This window comes from Bidens hawaiensis, unplaced genomic scaffold (assembly GCF_021521415.1).
Source record: "Bidens hawaiensis isolate Kalapana, Puna unplaced genomic scaffold, B.hawaiensis_p1.1 tig00000296_1, whole genome shotgun sequence".
Lineage (NCBI taxonomy): Eukaryota > Viridiplantae > Streptophyta > Magnoliopsida > Asterales > Asteraceae > Bidens > Bidens hawaiensis.
In genome coordinates this window covers 717,492-735,441 of record NW_027491024.1, presented here as the reverse complement: position 1 = coordinate 735,441, position 17,950 = coordinate 717,492, and the positions used below count along the sequence as shown (strand labels likewise).

Below are 17,950 nucleotides of genomic sequence, written 5' to 3'. Positions count from 1 at the left end.
ATGGTGTGATAGTATGACTTGCGTGGGTTTTAAAAAGAAAATAATTGTTGGGCTTCAAGATGGATGGGGCCTATAAGAATTAAACAGTCAAAACTATTTTATAGCAAGTACTTAAGAGTATTTGTATATATTTTTTTATATTGTATTGAACTTGGTTATCGGGTGGATCTCTTGGTGCACATTATTAGTTGCATTAATTCATGGTAAGCCAACAGCTAGTTACTAAATGTAGATAAACAAAACTTGTTATTTAAAGGATGGATGGAAGAACCATAGCAAGTCATTGGCTTGTTTAGTGCATTAACTCCACTAAACAAGTAGCTATTAGAAATCATACAATGGGAAAACATTGTTGTTATGTTGTATTTTTAACCTTAGCATGTGTCACTTTGGTTCAAGCTGCACGGACCGGCGAAGAGGTCGACCTGTAAGTTTATTTAACTTTCGAAACAAGCTAGCTATTAAATTGATGGTTGTACACTTGCAGTGTGTGTGTATATATATATAATTAGATTCTTTTTATTATATATAGGCATCTACCTCAAGAAGACTCAACAAGGAGGAGCCTAAGTGGATGTTCTGCGGACAACGCGATAGACAAGTGCTGGAGGTGCAAAGCCGACTGGGCGGACAACCGACAGGCATTGGCGGATTGCGCCCTTGGTGCTGCAAAGGGAACAACCGGGGGAAAAGGTGGTGACGTATACAAGGTGACCAGCGAAGCAGACGATGATGCTGAAAATCCAAAGGAAGGCACACTCCGGTTCGGTGTGACCCAAAACAGACCCTTGTGGATCATCTTTGAAAAAGACATGGTGATTACTTTGAGTCAGGAGCTAGTAGTACAAAGCGACAAGACCATCGATGGTCGGGGTGCGAAAGTTGAGATCACCAAGGGAGGTCTCATTCTTATGGATGTCAAGAATGTAATCATCCATGGGATAAACGTCCACGATGTCGTGGAGCTTCCAGGAGGCATGATTAAGAGCTCAGATGGTCCAGCAACATTGAGACAAAAGAGTGACGGTGATTGTGTAACTGTTAGCGGTTCTTCCAAGGTATGGATCGACCATTGCTCCTTCAGTAAGGCTTTTGATGGCCTCATCGATGTCACCTTGGGCAGCTCCATGTTTACCGTCTCCAACTGCAAGTTCACCCAACACTCGAAAGTGAGTAAAATTATATATCTAGATATCTTCGACCGCTTTATATATAATTAATTATATTATAAATATAATATTGTAATTTTATCAATTGATCATCGACAGGTGATGTTGCTCGGGGCTGATGACAGCCATCATCAAGATAAAAATATGGTCGGCACTGTTGCATACAACTTGTTCACCGATAACTGCGACCAAAGAATGCCTAGATGTCGATTTGGGTTTTTCCAAGTTGTTAACAACAACTATGACAGATGGGGAACCTATGCAATCGGTGGTAGCTCTGCCCCAACTATACTCAGCCAAGGGAACAAATTCTTGGCCCCCGATGACCCTGCCAAGAAAAATGTATGTATATACCAGTACTCATTTTTTTTTCTTATATATCTGAATAATTCATTCATAAAATTAATTAACCTTCCTTGTTTCATTTTATCTTCAACTAGGTATGTGTCAGAGCTGATGCACCAGAGTCCGAGTCGATGCAGTGGAACTGGAGATCCGAAAAAGACGTTCTTGAGAACGGGGCTGTCTTTGTGGCATCTGGATCTGACCCCTCGCCAACCGGTGACCAAGCAGCCGCCATTATTCCAGCTGAACCTGGAGAATCTGTGCCCAAACTCACCGCCAGTGCTGGTGTACTCTCATGCTCACCCGGATCACCCTGCTAAGTACAACTTGCATGTCCAAGAATCTATATATGATAATCTTTTTCAATGAAGCCATCAATCCTAAATGTGTTATAATAACACAAGTGTAACTATATATGAGTTTGAGATCCGTGCCTTTTATTGTCGTTGACATTGTCAACCTCCCAATAAATGTTTTGACCTTATTTTGATCAAGTAAACTACTCTAGTCTAATGACACTATGCTTTATAAGTTGGATGTTCTTCATTTCTAGCATGCCCCTCATAAAACTCAAAATGGCTTTGTGTAGATGCCAACTTCGGTCTGAAAACCAAGCAGCATCTTGACCCGCCTTTTGACCAACCTAATTCTTCATTTCTAGTACCCTGTCTAACCGATCAAGGAAGTTTTAAGGATTGAAGGTTTTTGAAATTAGCTAAAAACTTGTGAAGACTCTTGACCGGCCTTTTTACCAACCTAATTCTTCTCCCAACAGTTCACTACAAGTAGCTTGAATTGCATTTTAACATAAACTTCTAAGTTAAGCCTTTGGAATTTCGTTTGTCAAACAATACACACTAACGACAACATTTATAAAAATATTATCAATATATAAATTATATAAAAAAATAAAAGGAAATGCATTTTCACAGATTATGATAACCTGTTAATACTCTTGGTATACAATATATAAAAGGAAGCATGATTTACAACTTCATTCATATGTAACCAGATAATACTCTAGTATACAATATTTGTGTGTATTATGTTCATACTTGAAAATTTGTTGATTATGAGGAGTTTATGATGCTTCCCGTACTTTGTAATCATTGCCCTGAACCACCAACGACCAATTCTGGGACCCACTTCCGGGTTCGTAATGGCCTGGACCGATCTTCATTGCCACCTTCTCATCAATTATGGCTGCATATACGTCTCTTTCTGCCTTGATGATCTTAACCTAAAGTGGTGCATCACATACACATGGCTGGTTGATTTAACTTTATATGAATGGAAATTCTAAATCGTCTAGTTGTCTATCAATGGTTAGTATTTTTAAAGAATTTTACTTTTTCACACAACTGACACAATGTGTATGTTATATGCATCAGGTATGTGTAGATTATGGGTAGGTAATAAAATTCACATAACCTACATATGTGATATGTGTAGATTCTATAAATAAACATGTTTTGTTTATGTAGTTTGTTAGAAGGTTACTAGAAATGAATAGACATTACATTTTAACCATTTTTTTTCCTTTTTTGTATGATTTTTTTGTATGTAATTCGTGGTTGTTAAGCAATCTTAAATTTCTTAAATTATCTGGAAGTTTTGAAATGATCCTAATCGTATATGTATACACACATACACATATCCCATGACACTTACTGTGCTCCGGCAATGTATCTTGTTTCGCATCCTGAGTGACATAAGTGCAGCAATCTCAGATTTGTAGCGGGAGAACATGTCATCATCATCATCATCATCGTACTCAGTATATCCCACCAATAGCAAAGCTATGGTAGGGTCTGAGGAGGGTAAGATGTAGGCAGCCTTACCTCTACCCCATAGGGATAGAGAGGCTGCTTCCGGTGAGACCCCCGGCTCGATAGTAGTTTTGCATCAAGCCTTGGACATAAGGCACATAGCACTCAATCATCGGGACACCGGCTGATCGGTGCATGTACCCTTATCTTTCAGCTATCAACGCCACTACATGATGCCTGATTAACCGTCCGTCACTTTTAACGTTATTTTCACGAGATTAGTAAAATAACGTCAAAATTAGTGCAATTTCACTTTTGCCCACCCGAAGGTTCACATATGTATACATCATATGTGCGCACCGCAAGCAGGGCTATAGCGGGAGAACATGTGATCATAGAAAACTGATGGTGTCCCGGGATGAGTCAGGATGTAAGCATATTCTTGCATCTCTTTTCCACCTGGAAATCTCCAATGACCCTTCACAAACAAGTATAATAATATTTTTACCCATATTTATATGCACACTGAAACACATAACCAATGATATTTAGTACCTGTGTTGAACCAGTGTCATGATTTTCAATAAACGTGACAGCACGAGAGGGCCACCAACCGACAACACCTGGAGGTTTTCCCTTTGAATCACTTAATCTCCAGTATTCACATCTTTCAATTGCCTGAATGTATATATAAAGACATGATAAGGTACAAATCTAATGGATTTAAAGCACATGTTAATATATAGGGCTGTAAACGAACCGACCGTTCATGAAATATTTGGCAGAAAGTTCGTTTATTTAATAAACATGCGAACTTGAGCAAACTTTTTGTTTATTTAGTTAAAAGAACGAACATGAACAGATGTCCTGATCATTCATTTATGTTTGTAAATGCTTGTTCATTATTACATTCGCTTATGTTCATTTTATTCGTTTGTTTACATATTCATTGATATTATTAAGCCCATTATAATTTATCACAGTTTTATTGAATTAAAATATCACCATTTACAACTTAGACTCATTTTATTTACTCCATTCGTTTAATTATTTGTGTTTGATCGTTTGTTCGGTTAAAGTTAAACGAATGAATACGAATATGCCCATCCGCATTCATTTGGTTCATTTACAGGCCGATAATTTATAATACACTTACAGAATGAAAAATTCCTTTGGTGGTGACATCAAACGCGCCAGCTGTTCCATTAGCATCATTTATCCAATCAATAATCCGTTGGCGATGAGCATCTTGATTGTGATCCATCTCACCATATGCGTAACTTAAAGAATCCCAATATTCACCAACCGAAAAATATGGCTCACTTGCCTCCATGTATTCCTTCACATAACCGCCCCAAAATCCTCTTACAAAATCTAGCCTCCATCCATCATACCCAATCTCTTTCCTACCAAAAAATTTTATAAAATCTAAAATGCATCATAAAAAAAATTAAAAAATTAAGGTGACATGACCACACTAACCTAAGCCAACATAACCATTCACTAAGATCTTTCCTCACAAATTCTTGTGAATGATCAATGTTCGGTGCAGCATGGAAATTATCTCCGCTGCTCTTATTTCCCCGGCCCTATAACGAAAACCAAAGAAACTTCAAGAATGTGCTACATGAAAAAAAAAATGAAAACTTTTTTAAATCAATACCTGAAAATGAGGATCATCCCCGACAACTGCACGATCATCCCAGTTTAATAAACCACCAAAAATGTTCCAAATACTATTTTGATTCTGATAATGTGCACACCGATGATTAATCACAGCATCCCCTAAAACCCTTATACCAACTTGATGAAATTTCTTCACAACCGATTTCAATTCATCAACATTGCCATACCTGATCCACATACTTCAATTATCAATCAATCTATCAAGTTATAAATTGTGCGTGTGCGTTAAAGTACCTAGAGTTCAAGTTATATAGATCTCTTGGCATGTAGCCTTCGGGTGAGATGGATTCTGTTGGTGGAGGCAACCAAACAATGGTGAACCCGAGTGATGCCAGCTCAGCAGCCTTTTCTTCTAATTCCACATACCACTTACCAGATTTGTTGGACTCCCAATTAAACCCCTGAAACAAAATTTCAAACCCTGTACCAGTTGCTGAGCTTATCTTTACAGCTGTATCAGTATCAGCATCCACAACTTCCTCTATAATTTCGGGAGGAGTTGGAACCGAGCTTCTGAAAATACCATAAGCTTCTGCGGCTAACTTTTCAATCTCTTGAAAAATCAATTCCTGTGCTTCTTTAGTTTTTGTTTTTCGGCTCACTTCAGATGATATTCCACTTACCAGATGCCTAATTTCGTTGATGATTTCATCAGTATATGCAGTATCTGTATCTTCTTTATCCACTTGAGTTTCTTGTTTATGTTCCTTCGGAATCGGTATGTAAAAATCATTTCCCATATTATTAATCCATGTGTTATCATTAAGTTTCAAAACAAAAAGAAAACCAGCAGTTTCTTCATCTAATGAAAATTCTCCATAGCAGCCATTTCCATTTTCTCTGTGTTGCAATGGTGTACGCAAGGCTTTGTTTTTGAACAACAACGTGTTAGCCGGATATGGTCCAGAAGGAATTTCCCACTTTTTACTCTCGTCTTTTGAGACTCCCCAATGAACAATAACATCATCAGGGATATCGGTTTCCATATTTACAAGATAATTAGATGTTTTTGAACATCTTTTTATGTACACAGTCATGGAATTCTCAACCACAGTTTCTTGTACAACCGGATGCTCTATGTAGAAGCTTTTAACAGATTCTTTTGAGTCACCGGTGTTATTTTCATTTTCAGAATGTGTGTCTTCTGACTGGATCAACATACTAGAAAGCTGCCCTGAAATAATAGACTTGTTTAGTTATTCAATAACTAAATGGTGGTTACAGTCTTACAGAAATATAATATGATCCAACCTGGCCATATGGCGAACCCCTGTTTCTTTCCGACAGCATTGTCATCATCGTCTGAGAAACTGACAAGTGGCACCTTAAAATCTCTCCCTCTGTACTGATACCAAATCCAGTTTCCTCATCCTAAATCATTAGAAGTTAATTAACTGCAAAAAGAAATAAAAATACTTAAGGTGTTAACAACTTAAACCAGTACCTTTAATACAAAATTTATAGCTGCAATTGAACTTTTAGTGTCAAAAGCAATCTTCACTTCATAAACTGTATCTGTTTCTTCTGTTGTTGATGATTTTGTCAAAGGGGTCTCGATTGCATAGTCCTGAAAGATATGATATAAAATATTAAGTATTCCACCAAAAAGACATAATAAAACTAAAGAAATCATATACCTTTATGGTAACAGAGTTCAATGGTCTCATCTCAACAGGAGGTTGATCCCATTCACTGCAAACATTAAGAACCAACGTATAAGAAGTGAGATCAAATTAATGAGCATACATATGCATATATGTGTCTGTAAATTTTTATGAGTTTGCTCAAACTATGGTCAACGAAACCTGCCAATGTCGTTGGCATAATTAACGCCCCAATGAAGAACCCATTTTCCTGGAAGGTTACATCCTACAGTCAGCTGCCAATTTTCCTCATCGTTACCATGATCTAATCTGATTATTATCTTTCCGTCCACCTATCAATGGTATCAAGTGTTAGCAGTAGCACTACAACAAAACTATACTGTACTTGAAAACTACAAAGACAACACTTGATTTGTACTTGTGATTGACATTTGCCCAAATATATAGTGATATATACAGAGAACAAGCCAGAAAACAAGCTACCAACATAAAAATTACAAAGTGGTCCCTGAACTATGAATTGTGTTAACCTCAGTCATGTCCACACCTTGGCGTGTTATCTTGTTTGATTCAAAGATTATCAATTTGATCAAACTTGATTGACATCCAAGATCCTAGCATAATTTGCTAATTTTATAATGTAATACAATATTTAGCAAAGTAGTCAACTGAAAGTCTTTCGTTTTTCATTGAACATAAACTAATATTAATCAATCGAACAATACAATGCACTTTCACTTAATTCATCGATCATCCACCAAATTAATGTTGAGCACGAAACTGAAACAACCAAACCGAAACAAAAACAATTCATGGTTTGGTCTAGGCTTTGCATGTAATAAAAACCAAATTTACAGATTATCGATTTAAGTAATTTAGAAGATATTTTAAGCCCAAATGTATAATAATGAATTAGTTATTAATCAACAGAATGATTTAACCTCATATTCATTATTATTTTAATGGCCGTACTGTTTTTAAAAGTTCAAGAACAACAACTGAAGTTTCGGTTTCACCCAAAAACCGGACGGCTGACACATTCAGAACCATAATTAACTTGGATCGAACCTTATGAATGCGTTGCAACGGAAACGTCTCTCGAAACATGACGTGATCGGACACCTTGGAATCAAGAAGAGCTGTATCGCTATTAGCCGAAGCTCTGACGTTGGGTTTCAGAACCTTTGATCTTAATTGACAGATTTTGGCGCCATTATTATTAAGCAGACTTGTTGTCCTAATACTGCTGCTGTAGCATAAAGAAGAGTGGTTAGATTTTTTGAAATGAATAGGTGGGTTATTGTTTGTTTAGATCTTTTTATCATTTACACTTTACACCCTTCACTTTTAGAGTTGCCTGATACCAATAAAGGTCGTCATGACATTGCTTACAAGCTAGGAAGTACCGGCTCATCTAACACCGTTATCATTTTAAAAACTAAGATAGCCGTTGATCCAACCGACCTATGTCCACTGGAATTTTTTTAATTGTCTCTAAGCACTCATGATAAAAAAAAAAATTACAAGTACACTGTTATGAATATATAAAGGTAGATATGATGTTTCTAACTTAGATAACAAGAAAAGTAAACGTGCTTAAATAATAAAAGAAAATAAGGACCGGTCCACAAACCTCCCTTGTCTTCAGTTTTCATAAAATCTATTTTGTCTTTATTAAACCGAACCCGAACTTAAAAACAAGCCTCCTTAAACCCAAAATGAAGTATTATAATCCGGTAGTAAACATACACGATTTAAAAGTTATCCAAATTATTTGAAAAATGCAAAACTCACCCCTTCATACAAAACTCTCTTTTTTTCTTAATCATTATCAAGATTTATACTATTATATAATTTGATTAAATTCGTTAAAAATGGTGTTTGATTTAAAATCAGGTTTTTAAATTTCTTTTAACTTCTTCTCCCTATAAGAAATTGATAGGTAAAGACCAAATGGTGTGTGGGCGACTCATGATATAAACCTTTCAAAAATATCTGATAACTTTTGGATTTATGCAAATTCGGATATACCATTTACGACCATGTCGACGAGACTGTGACCACAATAAAGTATACAAGGTCCCACACACACTAGTGGAAAACAGAAATACTATACTGTAACTATATTAAACTTTTAGCGGCTAATTCATTCATAATAAAAAGGTTTTTGACCAGGAGTATACCTTGCCTACCAGGGGTACTGCCCCTTAAGCTAACTCACCCACTCGATTAAACTAAAGAGCTCAAAAGATATTACATTCATTGAAAATTTATTCATCAAGCTAATAACAAATTATGTTACAACAAGTACTAAAATCCATCGTCACCGCCAACAGTGGTTTTCTCTCCCTACCACTAGAACCACATTAGCGTCTAGTTAATGAATAAAAACAAACTCAATAAATTTGAACATTAACCACCATCAACCGAGCTCAATTCCAAGTCAGAAGTACACAACACGCTTGCATCGAAACACTCCATCCGTCGGCGGTTCATTATCACCACCACCCCTGCTCGGTTTCTCAGGCGCCGCCGGCATTTCCCTCCTTTTCCCTCCCACCATCTCAGGATCCCATCCATCTTCAATCTTTACATCTGCAAATGTCTTCAACGGCGACCTTCCCCTCTTTCTCTTTGTCAACTCCGTCTCGGGACCCGACTCATATTCAACCTTAACCTCCACACCACCAAGCCCACCCCTACAGCCGCCAATTGGTGACCATTCATCTCCAATCTTAACAGTATTCCGACCACCATAACATGCGTTCACCTCCTCCATTGGAGCTTCTTGTTTGATCGGTCTTTCGCACTTGAACACGTGAGTTAGATTCAACACACCTTCTTTCTTATTGTACGCGAAGGTCAATACATCACCATCTGATAGCCTGTGATACTTGCGGAACATTGACCATCCTGCCGTTAAACTGTATTTGTAACTGTTAGTCCTGTATCGCTCTACGTGTATCCCTATTGTCCACTCTTTTCCTTCAGGGTCCTTCAACATTATACTCTTTGGATGTTCTAGGCCCGCAGCCTTGACAAATTTGGCTGGCAATCTCTACAACCCACAACAAAAAAAAACAAAAACTTGATTTTATTAATAGGTACATAGGGTTGTGTAAACGTATCCTGTCCCTATAAATCTTCACAGTACCACAGGAGATAAAATTCTTGTAAACACAAAAGGAATATCAATAATGTATACTAGTTGAACACATACTTTGATCTCAATAACACAAAAAGGTTGAGCTACATAGCAGTATTATTAGTGTGACAATTTGAGCTCAAAATACTAATCATGTAACAACAAACTGCAGCACATACTTAGAAATATTACCATGTAATATCTGAAGGATCTCCTAAAGACTTTTTTATAGCAAAGATTCTCCCCAGTCATAACCTCAACATCATCATCATCATCATCATGACATTCACAGACACCATCATCTGCAAAATCTAATAGTCAAAAAACCATTTATAAATATAAATAATAATATGAAAAGAGAGATAGAAGGCCAACCGATTTTATAGAGCGGAAGATCCTTTTCACAGCCATTAACACCAAGAAAGGAAACGCAAAACTTGAAGGCATCGATCATCCAAAAGATAACAACATCCCTGACACACAATCCAACATCTTGGACCAGTTTCTCCCATCCGTTACCAAAACAATATTCTTCACCGATCTTTTCAAACTCAACCCTCCACGAATGCTTCCCTGTGACCGACACGAGTATCGGGTTTTTAGGGATCTTCTCAAAATACCTTCTCACAAAAGCTTTAGGCAATGGCTGCGAACAAAACTCATCATACACATAGGCATATACTTATTAATTAATAATGGAAAGAGGGTTAGCGAATGAATGAATACCAGCGGGGAAGAAGGGTCACGGATGACTTTGAAGAAGGAAGGGGATCGTTCTTCCGGGTCGCTAGTCTGAGCCTTAGCCATATCGGATCAATTCAACAACAACAACAAGGTAATAATATTAATAAAGGATATTTAGGGTTAGATTCAAGAACAGAACAGTAGAGACTAAAGAGAGAAAGAGGGATGTGACGTGAAATGGATGATACGAGTACAAAGTGATGTGTTTGTTTCACTAAATCTATGGATACCCAAACACCCCAATTCGTCCCTTACAGAACTATACGAGGTATAAGGGGCATATAAATCTATCTATCTATATAATTGTCTACCATAAAATCCTAGTTGTTCCCATCATTCTCTAGAGCCACCAGATTGCTTGATTTATAAATGGAGGCTTCTCATGCATTTGACCCGAATTCACGGGTATGGGTCTTACCAAACCCGGATAGTCTTTAAATGGTTATAACATCTCATTTATTTCTAAAACTATTTCATAATCAAACAATAATTTTTACAGGTCATGGGTCTCATCAAACCCAGATAACCCTTAAACGGGTTATAACATCTCATTTATTTGTAAAATAACCCCTTAATCATCAAAGAATAATTTTCACGGGTTATGGGTCTTACCAAACTCTAATAGCCCTCAAATGGGTTATAGGATCTCATTTATTGATAAAGACTTTCATCATCAAACTCTAATTTAATTTATCTGCTTTAAATGTTCTTTGTTGATGGTCTATCTTCTCCATCGTCGGTTAACTTCCGATACCCACCATTGTCAACTACATCAACGCCTTTTTTTTCATTAAACAAGTATTTGTATTCATCTTTGTACATTTAAAAAAATCAACATGCTCGTGTTCGTTAAAAATCTAAAAAACCTAAATATCTCAACTGATAAAACCCAAACGTTAAAAAATATAATAACAAACTAATATATATATATTAAATTAAAACAGAAGTACGTTAAAAAATATAAATCATCATAAAATAGCAAAACGATTAAAAACAAAACTTTAAATAAACTCCCATAATACAGGAGGATCAAACTAGTTTTGTATAATCATTTACGGGACATATAGATGGTGTTTAATATTCCTTTAAAACCCTTAAAATTGGTTTGGAATAAATGTTGTTATACCCAAACTTTATTGAAAAAAAAAGAACTTTTTAATTTAAGATGTTTGTAAGTAGAGATGAGATCGGTACCGACTGGTACCGGTATCAAAAATACAGATTCTGAAAATCACAAATTCTTGATACCGGTATTGAAGGTAAAAAGTCGAAAAATACCGATACTGGTATCGTACAAATCCTGAAACTCAAAACTTTGGTACCGACAGCACCAAATCGATACCGATTTCGGTACCGGTTCGGTATCATCACTATTTGTAAGTATAAATTATTTTTATTATATATTGTTTAATAGATGAGAATCTTTTTTCATCATTGGAATACTTAATTGGGTTTTAAACGAGCTAAGTTGAGCCTGAACTCGACCAGATTTGAGCTTAGCTTATTTCAAGCTCTTTTCTGGAACCATGAGTTCGACTCGTGAGTCATTTTCTCAAGTCCGAGTTCGACTTGTTTATTCTTTATTAATTAATTTGTATGTTTATAATTGTTTTTTATATACTGAGAAAACCTTAAACGAGCATAAGCTCATCTCAACTTATGTAGCGCTTTATACGTGCCAAAGCTTAGCTGGAGCTCGGCTTGAAGTGTGAAATTAATTCATAAAAACTCCAAAGGGGTAAAACTTAAAAATACACAAGGCTTGTTAAGATTCAACAAGACTAAACACGCTTTGTAAACAAGGCTCTAGCTCATGCTCGATAACTAAACTGCTAAACGAGCCTTATTTGAAACTCGGGCTTAGCTTGAGCTTGAAAAACCTAAGCTCGTTTTGAATTTTTTATTAATTTGATCTGAAGTAGCTCACTAACGACTCGACTTATTTGCACCCTTAAACACATTGAAGTATTCAACTCAAAACTCTTCTCATAAAACATTTTTTTTTAAATGTGTCGCATGTTTTTTAAATGGGAAAATTTACAAAATAAGCGTTTATGAAAACGTTTTTCAGGTTTTAAGTATCATTTGCAAGAAATTCCTAAAATAGGTATTATAAACTAGTCGTGACGAGTAGTTTATGATTACACACGAGTAGTTTGTAGAACCATTTAAAGCTTGCCACGTGCCCTTAAACTAACCGTAACGAACAGGTTCACTAATCATTTACTCGTCACGACTAAATAAGTTTCATGCCTCGTAGTCAACGCCCACGAGTAATTCATAAGTCCTTTAGTCACGACGACTAGTTTACCTGGTTTACATTCCCTACACGAGTAGTTTATTAGTAATTAACTCGTTGTGACTAGTTTAACATTACAATCTACTCGTCTCGACTAAAGAACTTATGAATTACTCGTGGGCGTTGATTACGAGGCATAAAACTTATTTAGTCGTGACGAGTAAATGGTTAGTACATCTGCTCGTTACGGTTAGTTTAAATGCACGTGTCAAGCTTTAATTGGTTATGCAAACTACTCGTCACGACTAGATTATAATACCTATTTTGAGAATTTCCTGCAAATGACACCTAAAACCTTAAAACCGTTTTCATAAACGTTGATTATGGGAATTTTCCCAATAAAATTGATACACATTTTTATGAAACTAAGCATAGTTTAACTTAGGGGTGTCAAACGTGTCGGGTTATCAGGTTGGCGGGTTAACGGGTTATGGGTTGGCAGGTTGACGGGTTGAAATGTAGCAACCCGAACCCGACCCATATTATTATTCGTGTCAAATATGTCAACCCTAACCCGCACAAACATAAATCGGGTCGACCCGAACACGACCCATTTAACCCATATTTTTTAAACAGGTTAATTTATATAATCAGACATACAAATTATAATAAAATCAAAACCATATATTCCAAAATTCAAATGAAATTTAAGCATGAGTCGATTTAGATATTGATGGATTTGAGGATATGTTCATGCACTTTGGTGAATGAACAGAAGAAATGCATCTTGGGTAATGAAATTTTGGTTGAGATTTTAAAAGTGTCGTTCACAAAAAATAGAATTTAAGAGGAGTCTTAAAAAGGTAATACGGGGAATGAAAAATAAATAAATTCTTCAACACATTTTAAAACTAAAGAGGGAATATAAAATTAATTTAAAATATCTAAAATTAAACGGGTTAACGGGTCAACCCGTTTTTATACAGGTCAACCCGAACCCGACCTGTTTAGAAAACAGGTCAACCCGAACCCGACCTGTTTAGAAAACAGGTTAACCCGAACCTGACCCGTTTTATAAACGGGTTGTGTTAGCCGACCCCAAACCAATTTTTTTTCGTGTCGGGTTCGGGTTGGGTTTCGGGTCGTGTCAAGATTGACACCCCTAGTTTAACTATTGGTTTTCAAGAAAATTATAAGAATTCTTGGCTCAACTAAAACTGAAAATGTTGCTTAGGCGGTTAATTTTTGATATGGATGAATAATAAATGACATATCGATATATATATATAGCAGATTTCTTTGGTAATGTGTAATATGAATCTTGAAAAAAATACATATCAGGGGAGGGGTGGTTCCACTTTCATCACCCACCACATCTAATGGTGATGTGTTATGTCATCAAGTCCAAATCCACCATATTTGATGGAATTTGGTAAGGGTGGTGGTGTGGTGTAATAGTTATTTTTTGTTTTTTTTTTGTAACTAAAAAAATAAAAACAATATTTTATGTGTCATGTCACCAAGTCCAAATCCATCATACTTGATGGAATTTGGTAAGGGTGGTGGTGTGGTGTGATAGTTATTTTTTGTTTTTTGTTTTTTTTTTGTAACTAAAAAAATAAAAACAATATTTTACTAGAACATAAAAAATAAAAACAATATTTTACTAGAACATAATACAACTTAAAAATTAGAATTAAAAGATAAAAGTTACAATAAACGTCTACTCCTCGTCTGATTCTGGAAATTCCAAACCTAAAGAACTTATAAGTTCAACTCGATCTCATCTCAACCGATGGTGAATATTTTCATCCCGCAAGTCTGATTGCACATCATCAGGAGTGGGAACTTGAGTAGGAAATTCCATATTTTTTTTGTTGTGAATGAAGGGGAAGATTGAGAGTGTTTTGAGTTGGATTGAAATGGTTGTTTATGTTTTATTTATATTGGTTAATTTCTTTTTTATTTAAATCCCTCCCCCCCAACAGTCAAACCCCTCCCCTCCAACGTTTATATTTTCTTGGAATCCCCCCTCATAGCGTGATAGCCATCACGCAAACACCCCCCATCACGGTGGCGGTGTGTGTGAGGCCATCACGCGTGATGGTGGCTCACCACGCTCCACCCCGGGTCCCCTTATGTGTCAAGTACAAGCTTTGGAAATATAAATCTTGTAATTCTTGGCTCAACTAATTTAGCTGTACAGGTGTCAAGGCTACTATAGGTTTAGTTGTCAATATGTTGGGCATAAACAATAGAGTTGGCAAGGCTACAATAGGCTCAGTGCTACAATATATCCTTTTAATATTTTTTTTTATGAGTGTACATCTCTTCAAAGGGACAATACCTAGTAAACTTAACATAAATAAAGAGAGAGTCAAACGATTTAGCGTTTGGTTTCATGTAGGTGTGTCAAGCTTGATCGGAGTGGTCAATATCGGCTTGATAAGAGTAGTTAGTATGAGGTTGTATTACTCGTCAAACCATTTGACAGTTAGCTTGTATCTTTCGCCAACTCATCATTTATCATGTATTTTTGCAGAATTTTTAAAATAAATCCGATAGCCAAAATTGTATTGACGATCATTCATTAATACGTCACGTCACTTTTACTTATGCATTTTAAGAAGCTTTTAAATTTTATGTCACGTAAGCATTCGACTTTTTAAAAGTTTTGCAAAAGAGCGTGATAAGTAGTGAGTTTGCAAATAACACAAATGTAACATTTCAAAAATTTCAGATCAGTTTTGAAATATTGTGAAAGTAGAAGGACCAAAAAGTGAAAATCTGAGTTTTAGAACCCGTCGCGCTACGTGATGGGCAAAGGATAAGCCCATCGTGATATGCGATGAAGTCTCACAAACCCAAGAATTTGGCGGTGTCGCGGTATGATGTACATAAAATTATACATCTTTCGGCATCAAATAATCTCTAAAAACTGCAATTTCTATCAACTAACACAGTACAAAAGGCTACTTATCATTATAAAATGTAATTTCAGGTGAAACCAAGCCCCAAATAAAGAAACAAGCGAAAAGACGAAGAAAAACGGAAAAAAACACAAGAAAAACAAGAAACACGCCCCCATGTCTCAAGAAACACGTCCCCATGCTTTTGAACACCAGAAAAGACAAAAATCTACAAGAAAAGACAAAAACTGGGAATAAAAGCACGGGGCCGTGCCCATCAACCACGGGGTCGTGGTCGTCGACAAGAAAAGACAAAATGAATTTGGCACATGTTATAAAAATGCACTGGGGCATGCCTACATAAGCACAGGGCCGTGCTTCTCACTCCAGATTGCCTATAAATAGTGGCTCATGTTGCACTCATTTGGTGTGCCTTGAAGAGAGTTCTATCCGGTTTTCACTTATAAAAACACACACTAACACTCAATTAGAAGATCTAGTGAAGAGTTTGAAGGCTTGGAGGTCATCACCATCAACCATCATCATCATCATTAAGAAGGAAGATTCATCCACATTTGGTTAGATTGTTCTAGTTTAATCATGTGTTTGTTATCATCATCCATCCTAATGTTAATCACCATGCTCATTATGAGCTAAACTCCATTCACCATCTAATATCTATGAAGAAGCTTTGTTTTACTTGATAATTATATAAAACATGTGGTTTATTCTAGTAAAGTACATGGTTTATCTTACAATTATCTTTTGATGAGAAATGTTTCACCATCTTAAATCAACAATTCAAAGTTGGTGATTGTTAATTCTATTAGCAATCATTCATGATCGATTCATGTTCTTGAAAAATAGAAATACTTTGATAAATTATCGAAACATGGATCCTTATATTGTACTTAGAAATGATGAGATATAAGTTATGATCTATTTCTCTAAGTCTTGGTAATCCGAAAATGGCTTTGCTTTGGATATCATACTAGTTAAAGAAATCATATGTTAACGGAATGTGTAATTATAACCTACTTAAATCAACTAAGGGGAGGTTGTCTGACTAAACTACAACCACCCGAAGTTGTTAGAATTGGTATTTGAGAAATCAAAGTCAATCCTAATATATCTACTTTACGAAACTACTTGCCAACTTAAATTGACATTCTTGAGGTAGCATGACATTAGGAAAGGATGGACTTTAAAATGCGCATGTTACTCCTTTTATGTCAAAGATGCTCACTTAAGGCTTAAGGAGCTATCTATCATGTATTATTACTGTAAGTTTACCACATGTTTACAGATTAATTATCAAGGATAAAATGGAATGGACTCTTGATCTTAGATGGTTACCTTCCTATAATTAAACTACTTGTTTAGAATCTCTCATCTTGGTCACCTATATATTATATATAAGTACTTATATTTTATAAAAAGTTCAAAAATTAACCCCAAAATGATTAAAACCTCCGATTAAAGTAAAACAACGATTTATTATTAGAAACATTTGTCCACAGATCGTACTTGGTTCTTACCAATTCTATTCTACATATACGATAGGTACACTTGCCTATTTTGTGTGTGTTTAGTCTTTGTAGAAATCACTTTCATAAATTTAAAACACGATCTTGTGCAAAAGCAAATCATCCCATCTATCATACTTATACAAGCTATGCACGCACCCCATCACGCTACACGACGGGCAAAGGATAAGCCCAACGCGATATGCGATGAAGTCTCGCAAAACCCAAGAATTTGGCAGTGTCGCACTCTCGCAACGGACACAATTCACTGGGCCATCGCGATACGTGATAGCCCCCTTAAGCAACCGGGGCACGTGCCAAACCACATGTTAACACGCGGCACACGTGGCAGCACCCGACGGTGCTGATTCATTGCCCTACACGATGACCATCTGAACAGACTATCGCGATACCCGATGGTTTTCAATTTCATCATATAAAAAAGGGAGTTGGGCATCTCATTCCACACAATAAACACACAATTTACATCGTAAATCATTCTGACGAGTCCCGACCCTGCATTTCCGATGATTAAATCCCCAGTTCGTGGAATAAAGTAGAATTATTGCCCGATCAACCTTAGGCGTCAAACTCCAAGCACCCGTGTAAGGTAGGAGTTACGCTTAAGTATTTGATAATTATGGCTTAGACCCTAGTTCGGGTAATAGCCCAAACCTTGATCAAATTAAAGTATAAACATTACTTTTCATATCCAAAGGTTATAGTCAAGTAATGTTTCTTTATAACTAAGAAACATAAAGTTTTATGTACAAGAGTTATAGTCAATATAATATTACTTCATGACTAAGAAAAC

The 17,950-nt window shown here is 36.2% G+C and overlaps 1 protein-coding gene and 1 pseudogene across 2 annotated transcripts; one reads left to right on the top strand and one right to left on the bottom strand.

Annotated features, from left to right (window-relative positions):
* The first annotated feature begins 338 nt into the window (after positions 1-338).
* Positions 339-2,036, top strand: LOC143620072 (pectate lyase 1-like). The gene is made up of 4 exons (XM_077091858.1): positions 339-427; positions 533-1,169; positions 1,269-1,511; positions 1,610-2,036. Exons 1-4 carry the CDS (start codon positions 339-341, stop codon positions 1,832-1,834), a joined length of 1,194 nt encoding a protein of 397 aa, XP_076947973.1. The 3' UTR covers positions 1,835-2,036.
* A 1,593-nt stretch (positions 2,037-3,629) lies between these two features.
* LOC143620062 (alpha-amylase 3, chloroplastic-like) lies at positions 3,630-7,832 on the bottom strand (annotated as a pseudogene). The gene is made up of 11 exons (XR_013151285.1): positions 7,642-7,832; positions 6,775-6,905; positions 6,607-6,661; positions 6,414-6,536; positions 6,221-6,340; positions 5,204-6,143; positions 4,947-5,136; positions 4,766-4,872; positions 4,440-4,689; positions 3,839-3,961; positions 3,630-3,761 (listed from the first exon to the last, which is right to left on the bottom strand). The product of XR_013151285.1 is annotated as an alpha-amylase 3, chloroplastic-like (transcript).
* Between the last annotated feature and the right edge of the window lie 10,118 nt (positions 7,833-17,950).

Excerpts from the sequence above, each read along its gene's own strand:
- LOC143620072 (XM_077091858.1), top strand. The coding sequence starts at position 339 with ATGGGAAAACATTGTTGTTATGTTGTATTTTTAACCTTAGCATGTGTC. Across the intron at positions 428-532 it reads ACCGGCGAAGAGGTCGACCT|GCATCTACCTCAAGAAGACT; the intron begins GTAAGTTTATTT and ends TATTATATATAG. Across the intron at positions 1,512-1,609 it reads ATGACCCTGCCAAGAAAAAT|GTATGTGTCAGAGCTGATGC; the intron begins GTATGTATATAC and ends ATCTTCAACTAG.